The 25767-nt window shown below is 36.5% G+C and overlaps 2 protein-coding genes across 6 annotated transcripts in view; both read right to left on the bottom strand.

The window, feature by feature from the left end:
- Positions 1-392: 392 nt before the first annotated feature.
- On the bottom strand, positions 393-7080 carry RNF7 (ring finger protein 7). 2 transcript variants are annotated; one of them, XM_074833792.1, is made up of 3 exons: positions 6869-7080; positions 3568-3615; positions 393-2102 (listed from the first exon to the last, which is right to left on the bottom strand). In XM_074833792.1, the coding sequence occupies exons 1-3, from the start codon at positions 7044-7046 to the stop codon at positions 1984-1986; spliced, it is 345 nt and encodes a 114-aa protein (XP_074689893.1). In that variant the 5' UTR covers positions 7047-7080; the 3' UTR covers positions 393-1983. The 2 variants fall into 2 exon arrangements, with proteins under 2 accessions (XP_074689893.1, XP_074689894.1); XM_074833793.1 differs by having other exon boundaries at positions 6876-7080.
- Positions 7081-16561: 9481 nt separating this feature from the next.
- The window catches only part of RASA2 (RAS p21 protein activator 2), a 51227-nt gene continuing 42021 nt past the window's right edge, over positions 16562-25767 (bottom strand). For all 4 annotated transcript variants that reach the window (XM_074833786.1, XM_074833787.1, XM_074833788.1 and 1 more), the window contains 9 exons: positions 25241-25327; positions 25082-25159; positions 24557-24630; positions 23190-23296; positions 22829-22911; positions 21727-21935; positions 20610-20713; positions 19834-20023; positions 16562-18960 (listed from right to left, as the gene is read on the bottom strand). In XM_074833786.1, the coding sequence (XP_074689887.1) occupies positions 18930-18960; positions 19834-20023; positions 20610-20713; positions 21727-21935; positions 22829-22911; positions 23190-23296; positions 24557-24630; positions 25082-25159; positions 25241-25327 (963 nt within the window). In that variant the 3' untranslated portion in view covers positions 16562-18929. The remainder of the gene's footprint in view (positions 18961-19833; positions 20024-20609; positions 20714-21726; positions 21936-22828; positions 22912-23189; positions 23297-24556; positions 24631-25081; positions 25160-25240; positions 25328-25767) is intronic.

The raw sequence follows: 25767 nt of genomic DNA, 5'->3' as shown, positions 1-25767 counted from the left end.
TTTTAACATTCTCTTTCATAATACCTCATTTGTCTTAACAGCTGTTTGAGCCTTTCTACCTTTTCTACAATTATAATTCTCAGCTATTCTTGTCATGCAAGTGACATGAACTGAAAGCAGGGTGAAAATTACTTTGGTATTTTCCATATTTACCTATAAACCAAAGCAATATGAAGAAAGAAGTCCTCTGATGGGACTACATGAAAGTAACAGCAGTTAGAGGATGGAGCCTGGGACCAAATTCTGGCAAAGAAAATAGGTGGTAGATAAGATACAGTTTAACTTTGGTAGATAAGATATAGTTTAACTTTGACTGCTAAATATTATTTCCGCATCCAACCAGATTTTCTTTTGCAATCATTTCAGGAAGAAATACTCCACAACAACGTAACTGCTATAGGCACTTCATTACTACTGTTAACCTGTTTTATATTTGTTTTCTATTTTAAGACAGACATCATCTGGGATAATAACAACTGATGTGATACACTGTAACAGTGACACAGGATTTTTTTGATCTCAGTGTGTAATGAGACAAAAGCTGTATTTAAAAAATTTAAAGCATTTTAAAAACAAGATTACAAGTATTAAACAAAACCACAGTAAACTCTGCATGTATGCTTGATGACACAAAGATTGCTATTGGAACTACTTTATACAGTGAAGATAAAACTCTTTAAATATACTTAAACAGAACTAGATATACATCTCCTGAGAAATGCATTAATATTAAACATTTAAGATGATAATTTTGAAGTAAACAATTATATGCATATAATATTGCTTCAATTTCACCCATGTTTATTAGCCATTTTATTAAGCCTGAATTTGTTACAGACTTAAAGCAGTAATTCAACCTCTTTATTACATATATTAAAAAAAACCCCACAGCATATGTTCAGATTAATAGCGATTACTTTGGATATTTAGGGAAATGAGAAAGTCAGAGGCAAGTACTTAAATATTTGTAAGAAAAAAAAAAAATCACAATTCATATAAAAAAGATGATACATTGAGGATTTCCACAAAAATGAAACAACGCTTTCTCTCACTTCCAAAACATTGTAACCAACAAAATGAAAAAGAAATTTCCATGAAACCACAATTTAACACGTTTCTCTAGATTTACTTAGTACCTGGTTTCCTTGGGATATTTAAATTATCAGTTTTGTTTGCTTTCTATATTAGTCAGCTGACCAGCGAGACTGTTTACACCTCTAGTTAACTGATATCAAATATGTGTATTTGTACCAAAAGTCTCTGGATTAACAATACGTGTCTCCATGACCCTTAACAGAAATACAAATTAAAAAACTATTAATGTGGTTAAATTTTAATACTATGGTTCTAGAAATCATATTTAGAATACAATACAGCAACTGACTTAGAGATACTACAAAACAAAATTTTCTAAAGTCATAAAAGAAAGCCTAAATCAGAAATGCTTAGTATAGTGTGACAGGAAAAGCACATAGCAAATGCTTTACACACTATTCATTTTAGATTAAAAACCAGAATATTTTCTAAAAAACTCACCAACTGTGGTTTTGTATACAGTATTACTTAGAAAACAATTTCTTTACCGTGACAGTAAACTTTGCAGCGTATCAGACTTACAGGTAAGGTTGCTCTTTCAAGTTAAATAATCTATCTATGCAAAAACATTAAATAAACTGTATTTAGGGTATAATCTGCATCACCACATTTCTATGCTCTGATACAGTTAACACTCAAATTGTAACAGATACATTTGTTAACGTAGTGTCTCTCTTTTTTCAGTTGTGGAAATCTCTGCAGTAAGACTGACCACTGCCTCCTCGTACAGCAAAGAGCATACAACAAAACCACACTAATCTTGTAGCAGATAAATTAAATAAATCATGCCATGATTGACATGTTCCATCTTTTTGTATAAGCATATGGTATAAGACATACACTATTTCAACAAATTCAACAGGAAAAAAAAAAAAACTTCCAGTGTTTTTATTTGCCTATTCTCTGCACTACCCAGTCCTGCTGGCAGAGGGGACAGCGATTATTCTGTTTCACCCACAAGGACATGCAGCAATTGTGGAAGGAATGATTGCATTCTCCCCAAACCACTGAAAGAGAAGAAAGAACATGTTCCAGTCATGCTCAGCTGTCCAATCAACACCTACAGCAAGGTCCAAACTATCATTCTCAGAGTTTATAACCACTGCAAGCTTTAGAGACAAAATGGGTTATCACTGATTTATCCACTGAGATTGGATTATTATGGTCATTCTGATAAATCAGTTCTCTGTCATCAATCCTCTTCCTTGCTTCCAGTTACAATAGAAGAAATACATATATTCTCACCTTCTTGTATGAAGTGACAGTTTTGTGAATGTATAAACATATTTATCAGTTCTGTCTAGGAAATAAGTGCAACTAGCTAAATTCTTCACTTTATCTTCCCCAGTACCAAAACATAGCCAATGTACTGCTGACTACTGCACAAGGGAATATCACCAAATTCTCATCTGAAACGAGGTGTTTAAACTTAAATGTATGATATTAAGGAGGCACATTTGACACAGTATATAGCCTCAAAATGGGATCTTAGACCAGAATTTATTCACAGGCCATAGTTATTTCAACACAACAAAAAGGGTTATCTACTGTGCATCTACTCCTGAATAGTATTATTTACTTTTAGTTCACATTTTCCTTATTGGAATACAAGTGTACCAATCAGAGGAGTGTTGTAGATTATAAGTTTTCTCTCTACCTTAAATAGGACACTTAGCAAGCCAATTAAGACATCTGGAACACAAAATTCCAGTTCTCATTAAAACAATCATCAAAAACAACAGTGGATTAACTTTGAGACAATATATTTCAGAACAGAAAGAACAAGGGCATGGAAAGGTTTACCACTGGTTTAAAAGATGACTTAAAAGCTTAAAGCAAACTGTTTGAGACAGTTTTCACTATTTTCAATTTAAATATATCAGAATTAAGTAAAAATTTGCATACATTGGTATGCAATTGAAAGTATGTTTAAACAGCATTATAGCAAATCCAAGTGATTCCACCTTTTCAAATGATAAGTGAACAAACAGGCAATTGCCTCCGCTGTGTCTGAATTAAGACTGGGAGAAATACCGCCTTCTAACCCAGACACACATTTATTTCACAACAGAGGATTTTTATTGGTATTACCATTGTGTCTTCTGGCATGCATCTCAGAACAAACTTAAAAAAAAAAAAAAAGGAGCCTTTTTCTGCCCACTTCAAAAGTGTACATTATCATCTCCTCAATTATGCTTGGGGTGAGAGAAACTTAAACCTCTCGGTTGCATATGTCTTGACTGCAAATTTGAAGCTGTTTTGTTCTACACCATGTCCAAAGTGAAAAATAATTTTATTAGTGCTGAAGAATAAAGCATAAAGTATTACTAATGTAAAAAGATGACACAATGTAGAACAAAACACCAGTTTACTTTTGAGCTTAATAAAAATCAGTATTCCCTTCAAACTTTAAAATGCACCCTACTGAGAGAAGCTTCAATTGAAAAACAAGCGAATGAAATCACTACATACCAACACAATCTTCTTGTTTGTTTTCAGCTTGACATCTAAGACAGGCATCTAAAAGTAAACAAGAACAAGACTCAATTTGATTCTCAGGATTCCATCTTAAGAATAGGTTTGTCAGAGGAAAATATAAACTCTAAAACCGATTTACAAAGGTAAAAATCCCAAGTTTTGATGTCTACGTTCAGCCCTTTAAGATTAAATAACCCTCCCTAAATTTTAAAACAGTGCACATGACAATGAAATATATATCTGAAAGACATCAGAAGGACTGTAAACCGTCCAACAAGTTTTGTTTATTTTCCATTGCTTGGGTATTTTCATAACTTCTGCTGAAAAAAAGCCTTCTCCATTTTGTAGATATAACAACCAGCAGATCCGTGCCAAGGCACTCAGGCATATTAAGTCCAGAGCAAGCACAAAGCCAAACCCTAATTACAGGACTTTGTTTTTCAGATGTCAGCATGTCCTTTTAAGGAAATCATTCACAATTTTGATTTTTTTTTTTAGGCTGTACATCTCTCACCACAACCCGCACCTCCTACTACTTTTTATATAGTAGTTTTCCTTAATAAATACCTGCATGTAATTTTCACAACCCACATAAACATGCACACATATTGGTCAATTTTATAATAGAAATGAATAAACAAGGAACAATATCTAATTAAAAATATTTATCATCTTTATACACTCTAATCTGTAGCTGTAGGACTGCATGGCAGGTTTGGGACTCAGTAAGATACAGAAGTGACAGCTTCCAGACTTAATACTGTACCACACACATACAGTGGAAAAATGCCTTTGTTTCTCCTTTGCCCCAACATGAGCTGCCATAGACATATGGGCACATACCACACACCATAGAAAGTGTACAACTATTACAGGAGCAAACACATTTTCATCTCCGCCAAAGAAAAGGTAACAAACAAAAGTGTCCCACAGGTTGGACCTGGCCTACATGTCACTGGTTGGACCATATTTTCCTAGAAGACAAAAATGCAATGTTCTACAGGAATTTAGATTTGAGTATTTTTTCTTTCTCTGCCAGATATGGCCAGTACTTCCATTTTAGATTCATCTGCCCGGACATTCCTCATTTTCTCAGGTAGTAAAGAACAAAGAGGCAAGAAATTCTGCAACAGTTGCCCTTTCCTCACTGAGATAGAAGTAAGGCAGTAAATGAAGTTTCCTGTTGTCTGTTCCTCTAATTTAGATTTCCACAGCATTTAAAGGCCAAGCTGCAGCGAAAATTCAGCCAAACTGTTTCAACTTGTATCATGGTATTGAAGCAAGCTATCTGGAGTCACCTCAATACGCAGGGCAGTAAGTTGTGGCAGACTAGCAGTCACTATAAAAGCAGCTTTCCTATCCTAGCCCTCATCTGCCATTTCAGAGAAGCAGCACAGAGAGCTGAAGACAGAAATCACTGCAAGCATACCAAGGTAGTCTGTCCCCTCTTCTGCATCACAACCCTAAGGGTGTCACTCTGAAAGGTTAAGCAAATCTAATTCAGTACTGCTGCAATCCTGCCCTTCCAGCTAATACTTGTATTGCTTCTTTCCCTTGTGCTTCTGTCATCCTTGAAGGCCACATTGGTTCAAGGAGTTAAACCAGTAGAAATATTAAGCCAGCTAACACTTTCCTCCCTTACAAAAATTAAACAAACTAACTTTCAACAAGTGCCAGCTTAAGTCTGGCACTGCCTCCAATGTACGGTTACTGCAGACGCAGTGGCTCTACAGGAGCCAGACCGGGTCTGTCAGGGTCAACATGAAATTGCTAAACTGAAGTCAGTAATAATCAAGTTTCACATGCTAGCAATGTGGTTTGTTCTCAAAAAATAGTTACTAGATTTTTTCTGCTAGTTTCATATAAGAAGTACTCCCTTGGTCCAGTTACAAAAAATTATAAGACTTTTTTTTTAAAAACTTCTTTAAAAGCTCTAGGTAAGATTTTGTTCATTTAAGACTTTTTATAGTGCCCTGTAACAGGCTAGCTAAAAGAATGAAATACTTGCTTAAAATTATGGCTTATGCAGTAGATAAAGCCAATTTCATATTTCCAGGGTGGTCTCTGTTCACCATACAGAAGCAGACAATCTTCAAAACATGCTTATGCAAAAGGTGAATCTTCCACCACTTCAATCTGGGCCGCATCTTTTTTCTTCTAGTACACTTTTGCCTTCTCTGTTCCACAGAACATTCTCAGTAAAAACACATATGAGAAATGACTGCATTGCATATTTTGTGTCATTTCTGTGAAGCCAAACCCTGACTGGATTTGCAGTATCATGGCTCCTGGACCTACAAGAGCAAAGTGCTCTGGAGGGAACCCTGGGTCATTGGTCCTGCCGGATGGTACCAAGCCCAACTGAGAGGACAGTTACGCTTAGGATGACTCAGCACAACAGTAAAAATGGGATCTAGATATACAGTAGAGGAAGAATTTAAATAATTTAAATAATTAATTTCTAAGATCTTTGTATTTGTAAAAGATATCAGAAAAAAGTGATGCCAGTCAACGACGATGCTGCTTTCAAAGAGATTCTCTAGATTTCAATGCCAGGTAAAGTAGCCCCTTACTTTTAAACAGATTTTTCGGTACATTCACACGTGTCAAACTGCACTAGTAGTTAGGAGGCTTGGGTGGAAGCGTTAGAGGCTCTGGATTAGCAGATTGGGAAAACGAGTTTGCATCTACATCCACAACTGCTTCTTCAGAACAAACCCCCTCGAACAGCGGCACCACGCACCGAGCACTTCGGTCAGCTCGGCTGTAACCCAGCGCTTGCCGAGCCTGCCAGTAACCAGAGAACAGCCTCCGGGGCGAAGGCGCCTTCGGGCGGCCGCTGGCACAAGCTCAGCCCGCCCCAGGAGCGCCGCCCCGCTGCGGGCCGGCACGGGGCTGCGGCCCAGCCGGGCTGCGGCCTGACCCGGCAGGGCAGCGGCGCTGGGGGAGATGGCGGGGGGGGGGCGCTGCCCGCGGCCGGGCAGCCGGCGGGACCCCGGGAGACGCTGCCCGACCGCCGTGGGCAGCCGGCGGCGCCCGCCCCCGCCGCAGTCGTGTGCGGCCCCCTCCGGCGCTCCGGCACGGCCCCCTCAGGGCGCCCAGCTCAGGGCCCGCGCAGGGCCCTCCGCTCCTTGGGGCGAAGGCGCGCAGGGGGCCGCCCCCCCTCTTCCGGAAGCCGCATCTCCCTCCTCCGCCCGCCGCGCGAGGGGCGGAGGGCACGGCGGCAGCGCAGCCCTTCGGCCCCGCGGCGGGGGGCGGCGGCCATGACGGCCCGGGCCTGCCGGCCGGCGCTTACCCATGACCTGCACCCGGCAAATGGCGCAGGTGTCGCACTCCACATCCCAGCTCCACATGGCCACCGCGTTCCACTTCTTCAGCGAGAACATCTTGTCGGGGGCGCCCGCCTTGGAGCCCGCGGAGCCCGGGTGCGAGTGGGGGGCGCCCGGCTCGTCCCCGTCCTCCACATCGGCCATGGCGGAGGGGCGGGGAGGCGGCGCCGGCGCCTGGCGGGCGGCAGCGCGGGGCTCCAGCGCCACCCCGTGCCGGCAGCCGGCCCCGGCCCGGCGGGAGCGGCGGCGATGCCCTGCGCGAAGGCCGCGCTGCCGGCGCTAACGGTCACCTCAGCCGGGGCAGCCGGGGCTCCGCAGTAGGCCTCGCCGGGCACGCTGAGGGACGGGCGGCCGCCGTGGCCGCTCGGCACCGGCCAGCCACGCTCAGCAACAAGGAAGTAGAAAAAAATTTAATTAAAGGTGGCGATCCGGTCCCAGGGGGCATTTTGATGAGTTCGCTGTGGGGTGAGACCCGCGCTCCCACAGGACAACTGTGGGGAGGTGCACCTGAGAAAGGGGCAATAGGTGCCCAGGCAAGCTTCCTGCTGCTCTATTTTTTGTGCCTCATCATGTCAGCAAAGCGATACCATTCAAACTTCATTAAGAGGACACACATGTCAGCCACCACGGGGCAGAGCACAGGGACCCCAGCGGGGGAGGCAGCCCCCACTCCCCGCCGTCGCCTCGGGGAGCAGTGGTCCCCTTTTCAGGACGTGCACAGGAGCAGTTTTCTTAATGTGGCCCTGAGGAGTACAACCACGGCATGATGCAGCAGCAGGAGGCTGACAAGGCCAGGCAGCCCACACCACCAGCCCAAACTGTTCCCAAAACTGCTAAATACGCTCCCAGCCCCATCAGCCCATTTGCCGATATGAAATTGCAACATTCCTCAACATTCAACTTCTAGATTATTTCCATTTTTCATTGTTCCTATTTTCATCATATACACACTATGAAAATTCCTCTTGCATTCTCTTGTGAAAATATCACAAATAACTTGCGTTCAAAGTTCTTAAAGCCTACAGCCGGTAGTAATTCAAAGCCAGGTCCTGCTAGAGGACAGCAAGCCTCCATGGAAACAGTCAGTTAAATATGGCTACTTTGTAATGGCAGAGTAGGACAGCCTGAAGTTACTTGCTGATTTAACAGCTTGAACTTGTGAGGGGACAAAATAAATCAGCAGAAAATAGGTTAAGAGTTGTGAAGCACTGGAAAACTAAAAAGCTAAAAGGGAGTTTTAAAGTGGCTGATTACATTCAAAAATAAAGTATTTACATATACAACTACACACATCTTCAAAAGTGGAGCTTCGAAGTGTGGACAGGAACAAAGCAAAACATCATTATTTTAAAATATAACAGAAACTTGCATTTATTTTCTAGTCTTTACTCAAAAGTACACAAAATTTATTTTTCCAATGTAGTGCCCTGTCCCTTTAAACCTACTTTAAGTTTGTTAAATATTGTTATTCATGGACAGGTTAACTTTAAATAGAACATTGTATCTTTAAAGTTTAAGACAAATTAATGGCAGTTCTAAGAGCTAAAGTTAAAAACAGCTCACCTTTCTTTTCATTAAGACTTACCAGTATGTCGTCTGCACAGAAGTTCTACTATGACATTGCCAAATAGATCCAACTACATTCAGAGCACCTAATTGTGCCCAACAAAATAATTTTCTTGTGAGCTTTAGATACATATGAGCACTCATTTTTGTATGCAGCCTAGGATTTATATATTTATAAATCTATGGATTTATATCCTAAAACATTAACATACCCCATTGTACACCTTGAACAGGAAGGATCAACAAGACATTACAGATGTGCATGGACCACTGTGGTTCTCCTTAGCTTATCCACAAAGCAAAAAGCTAAAGGCAAAAGTCTCCTCTAGCCCTGGATTGGACCCTTGCATGTACACAAACACACACGCACTCCCCTCCCTCCGATTAGTTCATTGCAATTTATCAAGTCTCTGACCACACTGCAGAAATGTCAGTATGTTCACATTGGTTTTGGTGGTTGGGTTGAACTTTGAGCATCAGTTTGCCAAGCCAAATTACTCCAATCACACTAACATTGCTGGCTGAGGTAAGATCTTAAATGTGAGGCAGTTCCTACTTCTACTGTAGAAAAAATTAGTTGATTCTGTATTTGTTAACCCACTATTAGGAAAGTCATACCAACCAGAGTACTTCACTGTTCTGTACTAGTACTGGTCCAGTTCTGAAACTACATCAGATTGTGGTGCTAAGCTTTAACAACTAGGCTGGATTACTGTTTACTAACTTGAGAAATTGTTTCTCTCTCTACCACTTGAAAAAACTATCTGTGCTCAGCAGAAATGCTGCTGCGTGGAGGTTTCAAAATACTAACTTCTTGTTTTTGCCAGCATTCCTTCAATAACAATTGCTGCTGATTGTCACAGCTGGGTTACATATACATATGATTATAAAGGCACAAGAATAATGATATGTAAGAATATGGTATAAATAAGAGTACAGAGTCAAAAAATAGATATTTTAAAGGAAAGGAAGGGCAGAGACAGAAATTGCATTTCTTAATCCCCTTTTACCGTTCAAAATATTATTTCACCCAGAAATGTAGTTTTTCTTGTAACAGAAATAACTATCATTTATCTCTGTGTAATTCAGTTCTTAGATGGTAACAACAATAAAATAATATGTACAAATTAATGTGAATTTTAAAATTGATTTGAGAAAAAACAATTTTGGATAACTTGATCCCTAACCAAGCCCAGATTTTCTTTACATTAAGGAACTAGAGGATCTTTACTCACAGAACTCTTAATACTTGAAATTGGAATGGTTCCTACCTTAAGTTACACTGAATATAATCCACGTTAAAACTCACAGTGATTTGATGCTCTAAACAAACTCATTTTCTGCTTGCCTGGTATAGAGCAGACAACAACAGAGTTAAAGTTGCTGAGAAGGAAAGCAGCTCCAAGTCACTCTGTGGACCACGTATCAATCTCAATGAATTATTGCTAGCGTAGAAAAGCAGTACATGGTGCACCCATCCAGCTTTGCAAGTGCTGTTGAGTAATACAAAGTGTGAACAGAAATAAGAACTTTTCATAGATAGTCATATATTTTTAAAGCCAAGGAAGACTTTGTGCAAATGTAAATATAAAACACACTGATTTCAATAATTTGGCAATGCTAGTTTTAACCTGTAACCATTCCCTGAACTTGTTTGCTTCGTGATGCTATAAAGCAGTTTTTCCTGCACGATGGGGAGGGTGGGCAGCAAAACAAGTGGCTCAAGTATATAGGAACTGCTGTGGATGCCTGTGGATAGAAAAAAGCCAGTATGATATCAAATATGGTCATTAAAACAACTACGATCCCTTCCTTGAGCCTCTCCTCCTCACCTCCTCATGCAAGAAGCCATCAGGCATAACCAGCTCCGAGCATGTCAGTTCAAACGAGACGCAGCTCTGAATTTATTCCCAAAGACTGCCATATCCTCTGATAGAAGAGAGATTGCCAACATGAAACACTGTTTTCAGTATTAGGTTGAAAGAGATGCTTTGAAAACTCATTTTTTCAAAACAGAAAGGAGGTAACTTCTGATTTGGTATACTCTTGCTCGCTTTGTCTTGTCTACTCTGAAAAACAAAACTTGCGTTTTTACTGTGTAGTGCCAGAATTTACATTAGCAGTGAAAGTTGCAGAGCAACTATGATACAGGTACCTTTAACTCTGTCCATATTGCTTTAAAATAATAGTTTCCCAACTAATAATTATTTTCTTGGCTATTTTATCACCTGAAGAGCAGTCTAAAAATTTTTAAGCTGTTCTGGAGACATACTGTCCTGGCACTCTAGAATTCATCTGTTTCCTACAGACACACGTGACATTAAGGATGTTGCACACGGGAGAATGGCACAAAATATGATAGCTCTTTCAGTGAGTTTTCCCTATGTACTTTGTCACTGTTTTAAACTGTAAATAAACACTCATTATTTCAGATTGGGCAGGGAAAGACTGCATTTGCTTATCTCAGACTGCACTGAAAATGTTCCAAATTGAATATCTAAATATAGGAACTAGAGCTAAGTTTCCTTCAGCCCACCAAGTGATTGTTCAGCTAGAATTACAGCTGCTCAGCCAATCGCATGCTACAGAATGGGAAAAACCAACTTGTTTGGCAGCTGTGAATGGGGATGTACATAATGGTAGTATCCAAATTCGGAATATTGTTTTATATTATACAATTTATAATCAATTAAATTTCTGCAATAATTTCACAGTAAGGATGCAGTGTAATTCATCAAGGATTGTGGATTCTGATTGTCTCCATGTCAAATAATACTCAAACCTCCAAGAGTCTGACACTCAATCTACATAACTGCCGTTATAATTTTCTTTTCATATTCCTAATCCCATCTCAAATTAATATACAGATGCATCTTAACCTTGTAAGAAGATATTAATTCTCTATGCACCCTTTTCAACTCCGAACACTGCACAGACAGTGGTTTGGAAGCACATACAATGCCCCTCAGATTCTCACAGATCTTCTGAGAATGAAGATGTCTGAAAATGACCTGACTTTTGTTCTTTTCTCTTACAACTTCTTGAGATTTTTGTTGTTTTTTCCACAGCTTGCTTACTCTGAAACACAGAATCGAAGATTATTTTGACTAATAACAAAACTGTTATGGAAATGTCAGTTTTACAGTAATGCAAAGAACAGTTATGTAAGTATGTGTGTATCTTGGCCAACTAATGCATGTGCTGGACTGTATTATTACACTTACTGTTTGTTCTGTCAATAGACTAACATATATGAGAACACTTAAGTATCTGTGTCAATTTATCTGCCAAAGAAAAGAATTTAAGAAACATACTGCACTTATGGAATAAACTGCATACCACTGGATCTTGCCGGAAGGGAGACTGGAGTGAAGAAATCACAGAAATATATGAAGAAATCACAGAAATATACTGCTACCCAGAGTAGCAAGTGGAGTTAAAAAGAAGTACATCCCCACCATTTTCCCTCTATTACCACATACGTATGTGATTTGGCACGACCTTTATAGAAGTCCAGGAATGAGTTCGAAGACAGAGAAGTACCAGTAATACAGATCCTTAAATGCATTGTGCAATACTCATTAAGTGAAACAAATGGACACCGTAACACCTAATACAGAAGGGAAATCCTTGAAGAAATTTTACAAAAAAAGTTAATGACTTTGGCATGGGAACCTTTCTGCTTTAATGGGAAAACCCTGTCTCAGAAGAGACTAAGTAGTTCCCAACTTTGCTGAGCTGCTTTAATTAAGTCTAAACCCCTGAAACGTCTCCATTCTTCATACAACACCCAGGCTCATCCACCTCTCCTTCTGAAGCCGAGATTTAAAGCCAATGACACAAAGACCCTGGACTACTTTATCAAATTCTACACTTGGTTCTTGTTTGCTAATTGTTTTGCTCTCTGGAGTACAACTCAGCTATTACTATTCCCCCTGGACAGTGTGGATTTTCAAGTTAAAAGCTTGTCTCATTCCATTTATTAATTTAAAAAAATTAACTGTGAACACAAAACTATGCTATTTTAACTGAAGTTAGCTGTTTGAGAATGGAATTGGATTCTGAGTTAAAAAATGAAAATCAAGTTCTGTTGTTTTACTGTTATGAGGGGGCACCCCCCCATTTTAAAATATTGACACTTCCTATAAATTCATGATGTAGTGCAATTTATCTTACTATTTTTAACATCACACTGATATTTGGATCCTGCCTAGTATCAGGATAGACCCCATAAAGCCACTGTTAGCAAATCCTGCCGTCGAATCCACAAAAACCCACCACCACCAAACCCCAAACCAAAAACACCAGCAAGAGAAGCCACATAGAAACTTGCCTTATGGAAATTCCCTTTATTCACGTTTAAATTACTGGAAGGTATTGCAGAAGCAAAGTTTATCCTCTCATTATTCACACTTGCAGACATTATATGCCATGTACCACATCACTCACCACATTATTTTTTTTTTTTTTTGACTTTGACCCACTTTTCTACTTAGATTTTGGCCAAGGTAGTGCCAGAATATATACATATACAATTCAAGTATAAACATAAATAATAATTAAAAAAAACAAAAACCAAAACAAAAAACCCTCAGAACCATATAAATGTCACACCACCTCAGAATGGTGTGACAGGGAAGACTTGACAGGAATATGAATCGCCTACTCAGGAGGAAGCTAGGTGAATTATTTTGGTTGTTACAGAAATCATTGTATGATTTGTGTTTTAAAAAGTTAGATCTTTCATGGAATTTTTCAGCAGTACTGGAACTTGTCCTTGTATTTTTTTTCAGTTGTACAGCTTGATGCTTTACTTCAGATCCCTTATCTAGGACTAGAACTATTTTTCTTTCAATTTTAAGATACTTTTAAAATCAATCAGGTAACCTGTACCATGTTTGGTCTACTTTATACTAGGATAAATCAGCAAGATTAGGAGAAAAGGTGAGAGAGGGAAAGGTACAGGAGTAAATACAACTTGCAAGATGAATTTTGAGCTGTATTGCATCATTATTGTGTGGAGAAAATGCTTGTACAAACCTCTCAGCTTACACTGTCACCCTCAGGGGTGTTAGTTCATGATTTGAGATTACTAAAATGACCAAGCACTGACAAAGCATTTTGCCTGCATCTGGCACCCTTTAAATACTTTTTAGTTACAGAAACTACAGGGAAGTACCCCTTCCTCTTGGGCTTTTTACATCTGCACAATACATAGCACCTTGCCATCCCCCAGCAAGACTGAACTGTATATACTTACCCTTCTTTCATTAAGTACTTTAAAGGTCTACGGATGAAAGATGCAACATAAATGTCAGGTCTGAGCATTATTGCACATCACTTCATTTTTACAGAAGTTTCCCTCTTACTAATTTTATCTCCGCCACTTGCTTTTTGCCATCTGATGAAAGCTTGTTTCTGTATCACCTAGCAACAATGTCACAGTGTCCAGAAAAAGCGAAGGCTGAGCAGGCGGTGTTAAACCCTGTGGAGCTCCCACCCCTAAGCTTCTTAGCCAGCTACTGAAGTAACCCTTCAGTAGGTATGGTATCTGCATGCTGATCTAGGAGGAGAACACTGCATGAACACGAGTCTGCCTGGCTTTGAAGCCTTCTGTTATATACACACACACACACGTCCCTCAAAACATCATCTTCTCTCTGCTCCCTGACACAGTGGAGTCTGTCACTGAAACACCAACCTGGAGTAAAGCAGGTGATACCGTGCATTTTTTGAGAAACCAGAGCCAAAATCATCTGCACTACTATTTCAGAGGGATCAGGTAAGAGATTTTTACCTTTAAGTCTTGAATTCAAGTCACACAGTAGATTTACTTTGGCTGTTCTATGTTCTCTCAGCTTTCTTCCCTGTGTAGGAAGAATGACCAAAAATAGAGAATGAAAGTGGGGAACAAAATCACAAGACCTTAAATCAAAGTTAATTGTCTGATTGTATTTAAAAAAACCCATATAATTAATGTTTCTAAAATGAGATTTATAACCTCTTTTTGGGGAAACTGTTAATTAGACTTTATATAAAACTGCCACAGCATTTGCAATAGTAATTATGCTAAAATAATTATGACCTCAAACAGTTAAAAAGCTTGGTCATACACTTTTATGGAACATGATATTAAGTAAGATTTCTATATGAATTTTGTTATTTTGCATATACATTTACTAATGGAAAGAATATTTTAAAAGCAATTCAGCAAGGATGTCTAATTGCCTTTTTTAAAAAAAACCAAACCATCCTTACAAAGCATGTGCATTTCCTAAACACTGCAGCCATTGGATCTTTTTAAACCTTATTCTGATTGTAGAGCAAATGATTATCAAATTTTTGTCCCTGATTTAGGTGATTTTTTAAACTTACATATTTAAACTAAGTAATTTAGCAAAATTCGTCTATATTCCCAGTTCTTATAGCTGTACTCTCAAACTCTGAATTATTTGACTTTTTTTTTTAAACAGCTGCCTATTTGCTGAATCTCAGGAATTGACCAAGTATTCCAGCAGCAGTCTCATCACAGCTGACACTGTATCAGTGTTATTGTGTTCCTTACTGCTATTAAATGATTTCTGATTTATTTAATCTGCATAAATCATATAAACTTTAGCTAAATATGCTTCTGTAACTATTTGTAAAAATCTTAAGTAAACTGAATGCATTTGTCCATTCTACTGGAAGATGCTCTTGCTTGTTACTGAGAGTTGTTACTTATTGGCCTAATTTTTATTCCACATACATGGTCTTGTAAAAGCAATACTGAATCAAGCAATACTGAATCAGACCTTATCATGTGACTAAATGTTGCAAACTTTGTACTTTAAAATACATACAAATGAGTAGAAATTTCCTGTATATTATTGATTGCTTATATATAGTCTATAGGTAGACTATACGAAGATAAATATATATGCTCACTGACATATAGACTATAAGTATGCATTTTCTCACTATAGTTATCTGCATGTATGATGTGGGACAAAGATATACAGAACTGTGTGAGAAACCAGCACACTGATTTTCAAGGAATCCAGTCCTACAAAGAACCTTCTAGCTACAGAGGCCTTATGCATCTATGATTGCTAGACTAGCCCAGAACCTGAAAGTATTATCAGCACACATGCTACAGATCTTTAATGGGAATGCCCTTTTCAGGTCATGGTTTAGAGAAAACTCTGCTTAATGGAACAGTTAGAGAAGATAGCGTATTAGCAGTGAAAAGAATAGATCGCTCTGCTATAATCACCACAGAATCCTCACAAAGATTTTTTTAGTGTCCACTGAAAGAAATTCCTCCCATACTTCCAATTTCACCTTTAACTTCTTCTGCCTTCTGATCTGTGGAAATGAATGTAATGACAACTCAGACTGGGCCTTAATACAGCTTACCTCAGAATTAATCAAAATTAATTCCAAAATATCTGGAAGGTTTGCACTGTAACTCCTAATAGGAGCTTCCATACCAGCAATAAAGGACAACAGGTCAGCTCTCTGTACAAGGAAACAAAACATCTCAAGACATTAAAACATGCTTGTACAAAATTATCGTATAAAAAATGCCCACAAGTATAGGAGGGGAGAGCAGGTGGCAAAAAAAAAAAGTGTCCAGATTACATAAACAAGAAAGAAGATTGAGAAAAGTAAAGACTATTTTTTCCATATGCAATATATTTAAAATAGGTCTGAAATTATATAGCTGGTACTGGTACACAGGACAGGTAATGAAAGACAAATCAGTAAGCAAGAAAAAAGTTAGTCATATAACATTAATAACATAGTACTAGATATCCTTCAATACACCAGACTCATTATTGAGAACACTTTGAAAACTGTCAAATTATTAAGGCTTCTATGCATGCTGTCATGCTAAATGATTTAACTATCACTTCTCTCTCCAACCATCAGTCTTAGAATGTAACAATGCTGTAGATGACCATGCAAGATCCCTCAACTTAATTTCGGATTTTTTTCCTGTCAGTTAGATTTATCTCTTTATACCCAACTCCTGCATGGAAACCCCTATTAATTCAGATAAATGCTACCATTTTAAAAAGCCAGGCCTCACAGTAAACACACAGCATATCTCAAGTTTGTTGTAATTTATTTGTGAGTTATTCTCAAGCAATGTTACAAAACATTTTAATGTCTTGATAAGAAAATAAAATTTAAATAAAAATACATTCAACAATACATCATCATAACACAAATTAAAACTAATGATAATTTACAATCCTAACAGAACTAATTACTGAATAACATCACCTTTCTAGACTAATAAAAATGAAGGCAACTTTTATTATTAATCATCCTACTTGTACCTAATTAAATTCTAGAACACCTACTGCATTTTAAAACATAAAATGAGAAATCAAATCTTCAATGGCCTTTGTTTTTTTCCAGATATTCCAGTACCAAAGAAAAAGTGCATATTTTTAAAAAAAATGTTGCATGAGTATACAATTTAATTTTTCATAAATTTGACTGAAAACAACAGAAAATGGCTCCAAGGAACAGACACTTTGCCACAGGGTTCATCCATATACAGCAAAACCTAACTTTGACACTCTACCACATTCAACTTTGTTTAATGGCAGCTTTTTATTAATGGCAATTAATCGGACCTGTTTTACCTTGGCAAAACATTTCTTGGCATTACTATGTCCCATCCTGTCTTGTCCGTCATACCCCCAAGCCCCTCCATTTTCAACTGTTGGCAAATAAAAAGTCCCTTAGAATACATCAAATGTGTAAAAAAGGAAAAGGCAAAAACAGCTGAGGGGATTAGATGATTGTGACGTTGCAGATACTGAATCACAGATATTCTAAAATAGTCTATCTGGTGTTATACCAAGTAGTTATTCTAACAAGTTACATTCATTCCAAAAGAGATTTCAATCCTGTCTTGCCAACTTGCTTCTATTACAGAAAGCCTCCCTACCACAGTATAATAAACGTATAGTAATTTAAACAGCTTACAGTTTCAAGCACTGTGGATTTCTATTCTATTTGTAAGTTACATTCCTAATTAACTTGGCCAAATCATGATTGTAGAAAAACCAAAAACCAAAAAACACCCAACAAAACAACAACGAAAGACCCCACAGCAAATGCTCCAAAAATAAAAGTACCACATATAGTTATTATTAAAAATAATATTCCAAGGAGTACCATTGTATTTAATACTGGTGAAGCAAAGTTGCCACAATAATACCTTTGCTTCTTCCTGGTTATATACATACATGTTCTTTCAGCATAAACCTAACTTCTCAGATGAAGTGAGCAAAAATTAATTTTACTAAAGTCAAGAATGCCAGTTTAAAATTGTGTTAAGTGGCAAATACAAATCCATATAACTAAAGATACAAAAACAGTCACTGAAGCATTGCTTAAAGACAAAACAATGTTGATCATTCAACTGATCATAACAAGCAGATACTACAAAGTATCTAAAAATAATCTGGGATAGTCCAGATATCTAAAGTGCTTTGAGTGATTATAATAGAGATTATTTATTAGATTTGTAGTCAAAAGGTGAACTGGATCTAGTTATTACCTTTATAAAAAAAATAAAATCATACATGGGATGATGTAAATTGATCAGTACTTAACCACAATCTGTTCACATTTAAACTTTTCTATCTGTAGGCAAACTTTTTTAAAAAGGACATTGCTACCCTGCATTTCTTTTTAGATTAAGAAAAAATATGTACCTTAAAAAAAAAATCCTAAAGAAAATAGATAGTGGTCTAATGTTACTCCCTATATTACTCACCCCAAATGTAAACAAGAGGTACAGCATAAGTTCCCTGATTTCTTCTTCTTTAGTACTTAAAAGCATAACTAACACTGGTATCTGCTGTCCAGATTATCTGCAGCATACTGCATGATTTTGTAAGACTTCAGCTGCAGATCAATCAAGTACTAACAACACTTAATACAAGGAAAAAAGTCAAATGAATTGAGTGTGAAGCTTCAGTTCTTTTCCATGTCATGGTATCTTGGGATGTCTATTTCAAGATCCGTATCAGCAGGGCAGGCACTCATGGTAAATTCATGCAAATTTGCAGTGTATATATCGAGATGTAATCCAACCAACAAATGCCATGTGGATTTTCTTCCATTAAAAAGCTTATTTGTTTAGAAAGTTCCTTCCAATAAGACAACAATGGCAAAACAACATTTAGATTTATTCACACCTGTTACTTCAAGAACCTGGAACTTCAAGTTCTTCAGCAAAATGAGAATAAACCTTAAGACCAGATTTCCAAGTAGATTTTTTTCTATTAAATATTAAATAGATTGTCAACACAACTAGCATTTATGCTCATTCTTAAATACTTTGTAAAAATGCATATAATGAATTTAAAAAAACAAAACCAAAACAAAAAACCAAAACACTCAAGAATGTTTCCAGTTTCTTTTTTCATCCAAGTGTGCCACAGTTTGTTTTGGTTAGGAAACTTTTCCAACAATTGGATTTTCTCTGGAAAAAATAAAATATTATGCATAAATATTTTTAAGGTTAACATTTTCTTGGTAGTTCTCATCACACAATTTTAATTTATTAAGAAAACCTATATTTTTTGCATTATTTCTACCACTAATGAAATTTCATGATTTGTGGAAAACCTCACATACTCTCCTGTGAGACCTCTAAATCAAATTCAATTTTTCTAGAAAACTTGGGTCAAATCCTAAACAAGGCAAACCAAATTGGGGTTTGAACATTTATTTTTTTTTCTGGTGAATCAAACTTTATTAATGCGAAGAAGAAATCAGAAAACTTGCTAGTGGTGTTCCACAGATATCAGCTAGGACAGAAGAGAATTGAGAGAATCTGCTCTGGAACAACAATGTACTCCAACGAACAGATCTTTTTTTAACTTCACCAGAAATAGTATTTATCATTGAGTATGGCAAACGAATTACAAACAGTAAATATACTGCATGAAAGGTATGTTTCCGCAGTGTAATTTTTACAATACTATATAACTTGATATTTCTTAACTGATATTTAAAATTTTGAATAAATTAGAAGGTAAGTAGATAGGGATAAATTCTGCACGCACTTCAGATGTTAAGTTGCAAGGAAATGACAGAATTGTTGCACCTGCTTATGGGGATCTCAACAAGAACACAGATGAATCCCACAGCAGAGGAACTTCTTGTATCTTCTAACAACTGGCAAAAAGCTGCATTACTGCAACTTATGTACCTTATTTTCTCTGTGGTTTTGTGTTGCCTAAATCTACCTTTAGCTTAATTATCTCTACCTCAACAAGCCTGGCTTTGTTCTGTGATTTATTTTTTTAGAAATACACATTTATGTATGTCAAAATTACATTTAGATACTTACTCACTACCATATTTAGCACTAGATGATCTCTTCTTTTGGTATTTCTCATGGGATTCATTCAGCTTTTTTACTATATCTATTATCTGTTTAAGTGTATGAAAAGTTGCTACAGAATCTTCAATTGTGAAGTTAGAATAGTCATCTGGTTCTTTCCGTGGACCTTGATAGACTGCTATACTTCCGCAAGCCTCTACAAAAATTATCACAATTATCCCAATTAGAATTTTGATAATTAACAAACAGATCTAACTCTTACATAAATGGTGATTCTGAAATGTAAAGTTACTCTAGCTTATACATAAAATGGGTTAAGACAAAAGCAGAAAACAGTATCAACTAGATGTATTTAAAGTTCTGTGGCTTATTCTCTGCTGGTTGTGTTCAGCATCTGGAGGATCCAGCTCTCTTCTGTTCTCTCATTAACAGAAGACCAGTGCTTTCTTGCAACTCAAACATGTTCAACAGAATTCACTCCATAGTCAGCAAAAGGTGAGCAAAGACAGAAGAGCAACTGGCTATAGTGCAGTCTCTCTGTTTAGGCTATTAAAGATACTTCATGTAAGTAAACTAAATTAGAACAATGTGCATGCCTGATTTTCTGTAAAGAAATGAATGAAGAATGTCTGATACCAGAGCACTAAAAAGACAGAAATATAATCTGTCTCTCTACTCTCTAATATTTTCAGGCAAATTGTTAAGATATCAAACTGATGTTACGGGCCTAAATAATTAGCGCTGAACATCAGTATAGTTTTCCTGAATTATTATTTGAGTACCTTCCAACTTCTGTAGTTTAAACATGTTGATAGTGAAAAGCGAGTAAATTCTTTCTGTCTCTCTGTCTCCATCAATCTCAATTTGAGTATCAGCAGGAACATCTCTAAAAGGTGAAAAAGAGAAATGGATAGTCAATAGAAGTCATTCTTGAAAGGTTTGAAAGCAAGTAAAAACCAATTCTGTTTCAACATACTTAGCCTTTTAATATGTCTATCACTCAAGACAGCTTCACAACTGCTACACAAAACTTAACACTCATTGCAAGTGTTCTATAGAAAGATTTGAGGGCAACAAATACAGCAAAACTAAAAATCACTTTTTCCAATAGAATTTATTACTCAGTATGGCAAGAGAAAAACATTCCAAAAATATCAAAGTAAGGTTAATTGTTATTAAATGACAATTAAACACTTGTTTTAAAATCTACCGTACTTGACAGGTAACCAGAACAGAAGGACAAGATAAACCAGAACAGTTAAAAAAAAAAAAGAAGACAAAAACAACCAAAAGTTTAGTAATAGAAATCTTCTGAACTGTTGAGAAACCTAGTGTAAGAATGAACTGAGTAACTTGTAGAAAGTATTATTTACATATTTTCAAAAAGTCATCTTGTAGGACTTACACTGAAATAGTCTGTAATTTATGCAACCTATCCAGCTAAGTTTATTTTATTAATTTTCAGAAATCAGCACCTTAAAGAAAGGCAATAATGCATTATGAGACATTATTCATTTTCCTGACATACCTACAAACACCAAACGTTTTGTCAGAATCTACATCCAAGATTATTTATCTCATTTTCTTAGCACACTGTGTTTTAAAATATGTGAGGTTAAAAAAAAAGTGACTGTATGAAACAAAGACAATGCCATTAGAGAAACAGACAGACTTCCAGGCTGAGCCCTCTGCAGCAAAGTATTTCAATTATTATTTCATACAGATGACCTAGGCACGTCATATTTCTGCATTCAATTTGGCATCTGAATAAACTTTTTAGTAGCGTAACTTGTTCAAGTAGACCGGGAAAGCCTTGCCTTCAGATTTGCAAGTTGTAGGACAAATAATGTATGATTCAAGATACAAAACGTAAGTATTTTCATTTGAGAAACAACTTACGCAGTACAACGAGCACAGCCCATTGTGTTCTCTATTGTAGCCTTGCAGCAAAGCCAGTTCCCATTCAGAAAAGCAGAAGGATGGTAAAAACTAAGCCTCTTCTGGTTGCATCTCGTTACTCGGCAAAGAGCTTCTATCCACTCACTAGCTTCTACACAGTTATTTGCTTGGATATAGAGCGGCTTTTCTCCATGTAGTACTTGAAACATCTGTAGAAGGAATGCAACATTATTCTGGTCAGTAAAAGACCTAGTTATTGAGCAACTTTGTGTAAATCAAAATAGATTTCAAAGCTCCAGAAATTCAAAGCAGCCAAATTAAGACAGAAAACGAGACAAGGGAGAAAGGAAGACTTTCCACCTCTTTCATTTTACTGCACAGCCCTATTTAGGAGAAAAACCAGAACAAAACAGCTCCCTGTGTTCCGCCTACACCATTTCCTCATCCAAAAAAAATCCTTAAAGAACTAGGGCATGACGCCTTTTTTGTCCTCTTCATTCACATATCTTTAAATGTGACCTCAGACTTCATGCTTCATATCCTGAGCATAACAGAAGATTCCCAGAAGTCTCTCCTTTAACCATCCTCAGCCTAAGTAACAGCTGTACTTGTATCACTGCCTCAGAATTTTGTATTGAAATAACAGAAATATTGATGTGTTATAGGTCCAGAATGAGGCTGTGAGCACAAACAACTGTCTCAGCTGATGAAGGTATTGTAGGAAGTTGTCATCAAAAGTAATAAATATGTTTGGAAATACTACATTTCTAGTAGAACATAGTGTAATTCATACTACTAACACCTTACATAAAAGTGCTTTGTAATAAGGTCACAGTAGTTTTAACCTTCGTTCCAGAAGTTTGGAAATAAGGGCAGAAGTCATAAAATCAGTGAGAAAAGTTGGTGCAGAGATCCGAATCTCCAGGTTAAGTTCCAGGTTCAGAGTATTTGAAAATACTGCATACAGCTTTTTATTCTTGATCGAAAAATTATTTTTTGCTTAAGTGTTTAGTAATAGGGTTTCAGTAACTCTAGGAACTAATTACAATCTTTTATTTAAAGAATACATCAAGAATTACATAGAAACTATATTTTAACTCACATTTTTCTTGTTGAAGGAGCTCTCATCAAGTTTCTCCACTGCAAGGATGTTTTTGATTGGAATAGTGAAAATCGGTTCTTTATCTGCAAAAAATGGTAAACAGATGAGTGAAGTGATTTTTTTAAAAACTGTTTTATAATCTGAGTGAACCAATACTGTAAGTTAAGTTTTCAAAATGTGCATTATTGAGAAAATGTACATGAATCAGAAGCATTTGGTAATCAGGGCAAAAGCAACTAAAACCGTATCATAGTACTTTAAGGAAAGGGAAGAATTATGCTTTTTAGACAGCACAAAACAGATGCAAACACTTAGAAAATATAGAGAAAATAAAAATAATTGTAAAATAAACACAGTTTACCTTGCTGTTTGTGGTAGGTGAATTCTCTACTTGTTAGACAGAACCACCGCTTCTTGAAATTCTTTTTACCAATCCGAGTCCTTCCCTGAGCTCTTTTGTACATTTCTCTGTAAAGACAGAATCACATGAAATGCAACCATTAGTCTTCAGAAGAGCTTTCAAAACCATGTATTGAGGTAACACATTATTATTCTTCATGCAGCAACATCAAAACCTACTCCATTGTAGATTTTTTTTAAAAAATCTATTAGTCATTCAAAATAGATCGTCAAAATTACCTCCCAATATGGTGATCATGTACAGGGTTCCGTAAACAGGAAAGGAGTTTGAAAAATAAGCAATCCAGACTCTGGTTTGTAGCAGTAATTTTGGAGTGGATATTTATTTATTCGGATCCAGAACTCCAAATTTTCCCAATAGGGAGTAAGGTGTATTCAACTACAAGATTCTCTTTCCTGCCACTTTCTACATGTGAATGTACTTGGCCTTATTTGGATCAGAAACTAAATATAAATGAAATTATGCTGAACATGACTCAATAGCAAGGGTAGAATCAAACTGTATGCAGTACACTGACTATATTCACTGGCAACTGTTTTGGTTTTTGGTTTGGTTTTTTGTTTGTTTTTTACAGCCATCAATTTATAATACAGATTAGCTTCCAAATTGCTACAACTAAGTGTTGATCCACTACAATTGTCGTCTTCATTTCTATTTAGAATTTTAATAAGAGGTACATTTCTTCCTTGTTTGAAATTTGTATGCTTGTTTCACAGAAGAATCTTTATCTGCTATCAAACTGCTTCTCAGATAAATACAAATATTTTTTTCCACATAAATGTTTGAATTAATTAATCGGCTATTCCTGATCAACATTAAAAAAACAAGACAGTTCATTTCTTAGAAAGATGAATTTCTATAAAGACATTCTATCATTTACTGTTAAGTATTCCAATTATAGGGTAATTTTTTCTCCTGCTTTAAAGGAAGAACATTTAGCTGTCTGGGCTTAAACAGCATGCAAAGTAACTTTAATTTAAAGTAGTATGTTCTTTTAAAATACACTTTCACAATCCTGAATAAACCATCACAGAGCACACACTGAATTGTAATGGAAATGCAGGCAGGCTTTAATAGGTTTTAAGCTGCTTTTCATTACGTTTTCCAAAGTATTTAAAAGATCAGTTATGAAAGTTTACAGCTGTTGGTTTAAACTAGTTCTGCAAACTAACAAAGAATTATCACAAAATACAAGTATCATAATTTCTACAGTATATCAAACATTTTACTGAGCATTAATCTTGTTATAATGAAAAAACAGTAAAGTCAAATCTGTTTTGCACAATATACATTTAAGATGTATTTACCCTTCTTTCAGATGTACTGGCTCACTCAGACCACTGGGCTCTTTACTTTCAGTAGAGGAAACATCATCTAGGAACTTAAGGAAAAATACACAGATAATACATACTGTTCAGAAACAGAACAACCAAAAGCTCTTTTGAAAATATACATGTATAGTTTCTCCTGGAACAGAACAATTACTTCACGCAACAGATGAAATGAAAAATATATTGGAGGGAATTGGAACAACATAACAAGGGATGCCCAAAAGCCACACAAAGATTTCTTTAATTAGTTCCTAAAAAGCAGATCTAAAAGTCTGTTTCAAAAAATTTACAAAAAATTTTTTTCTAAAACTAAATCAGCTTACTCCACTATGTATAACTCTTGTGTATTCAACTGTGTGGATTTTGGTGGGGGTTTTTAGTATGTCTGAAATGGATCACAATTTTTCTCTCTAGTAGAAAACTGAACAATGACACAGCCTTCTGATAATTAAGACTGATCAAATACATCAACCATTAAAAAAAAAAGTAGTTGAAAAGTACCTTTTTAACAGATTCAGTAAATTTTTCTTCTTGAAATGTTTTGAAAAACTCACACATAAATGTCTCCTTGAAACTTGACTGAAAGAAAAGGTATATTGACATAAATAAACTTTCAAAGACTGTTGTCTATGAATTGAGAAAGAATTTTAGTAGCCTTACAAGCTTGCTTTTGGTCAAGCTTCCCCAACTCCCCAAAGTCTGGATGGCTTTTGATATAAGAGTTAATGTTCTAGAAGTCTGTGCATCCTAAAATAAAGAAACAAAATTCAAAAGTTACATTTTTGCACAATTCCATGTAAAACCTTTTTAAAGAAAGTGTCACAAAATTATTATATTACACAATGTAGTAAATCTGACAACATCTTCATTCCTTTTCTTCTTCACCCAAAGAGAAGAAATACATATGCAGTGTTGTCCTCTATTAGTACTTGTGCTTTGTGAATAAATTTTATAAGCTACCACACAGTGTTTAATATTTTAGTTGCTACCTCTAGAATTTAATATTAAAATATATTTTCACATCTCAAACCCCTCAAATCCTGTAATTGATACTACAGATCTAATGCTTCTGAACTATTCAAAACTTAACACTAAACATAATTAACTATTACTGGACAAATAGTAGAAACGGTCATAATACAACGTGAACTTAAAACTTTGTCTTTAACACATTTGCTTAATTTGCT

Source organism: Strix aluco, chromosome 9, assembly GCF_031877795.1.
Source record: "Strix aluco isolate bStrAlu1 chromosome 9, bStrAlu1.hap1, whole genome shotgun sequence".
In the NCBI taxonomy this organism is placed as follows: Eukaryota; Metazoa; Chordata; class Aves; order Strigiformes; family Strigidae; genus Strix; species Strix aluco.
Note: the sequence above shows the minus strand (reverse complement) of the source record. Positions and strands in the feature narration are given on the sequence as shown.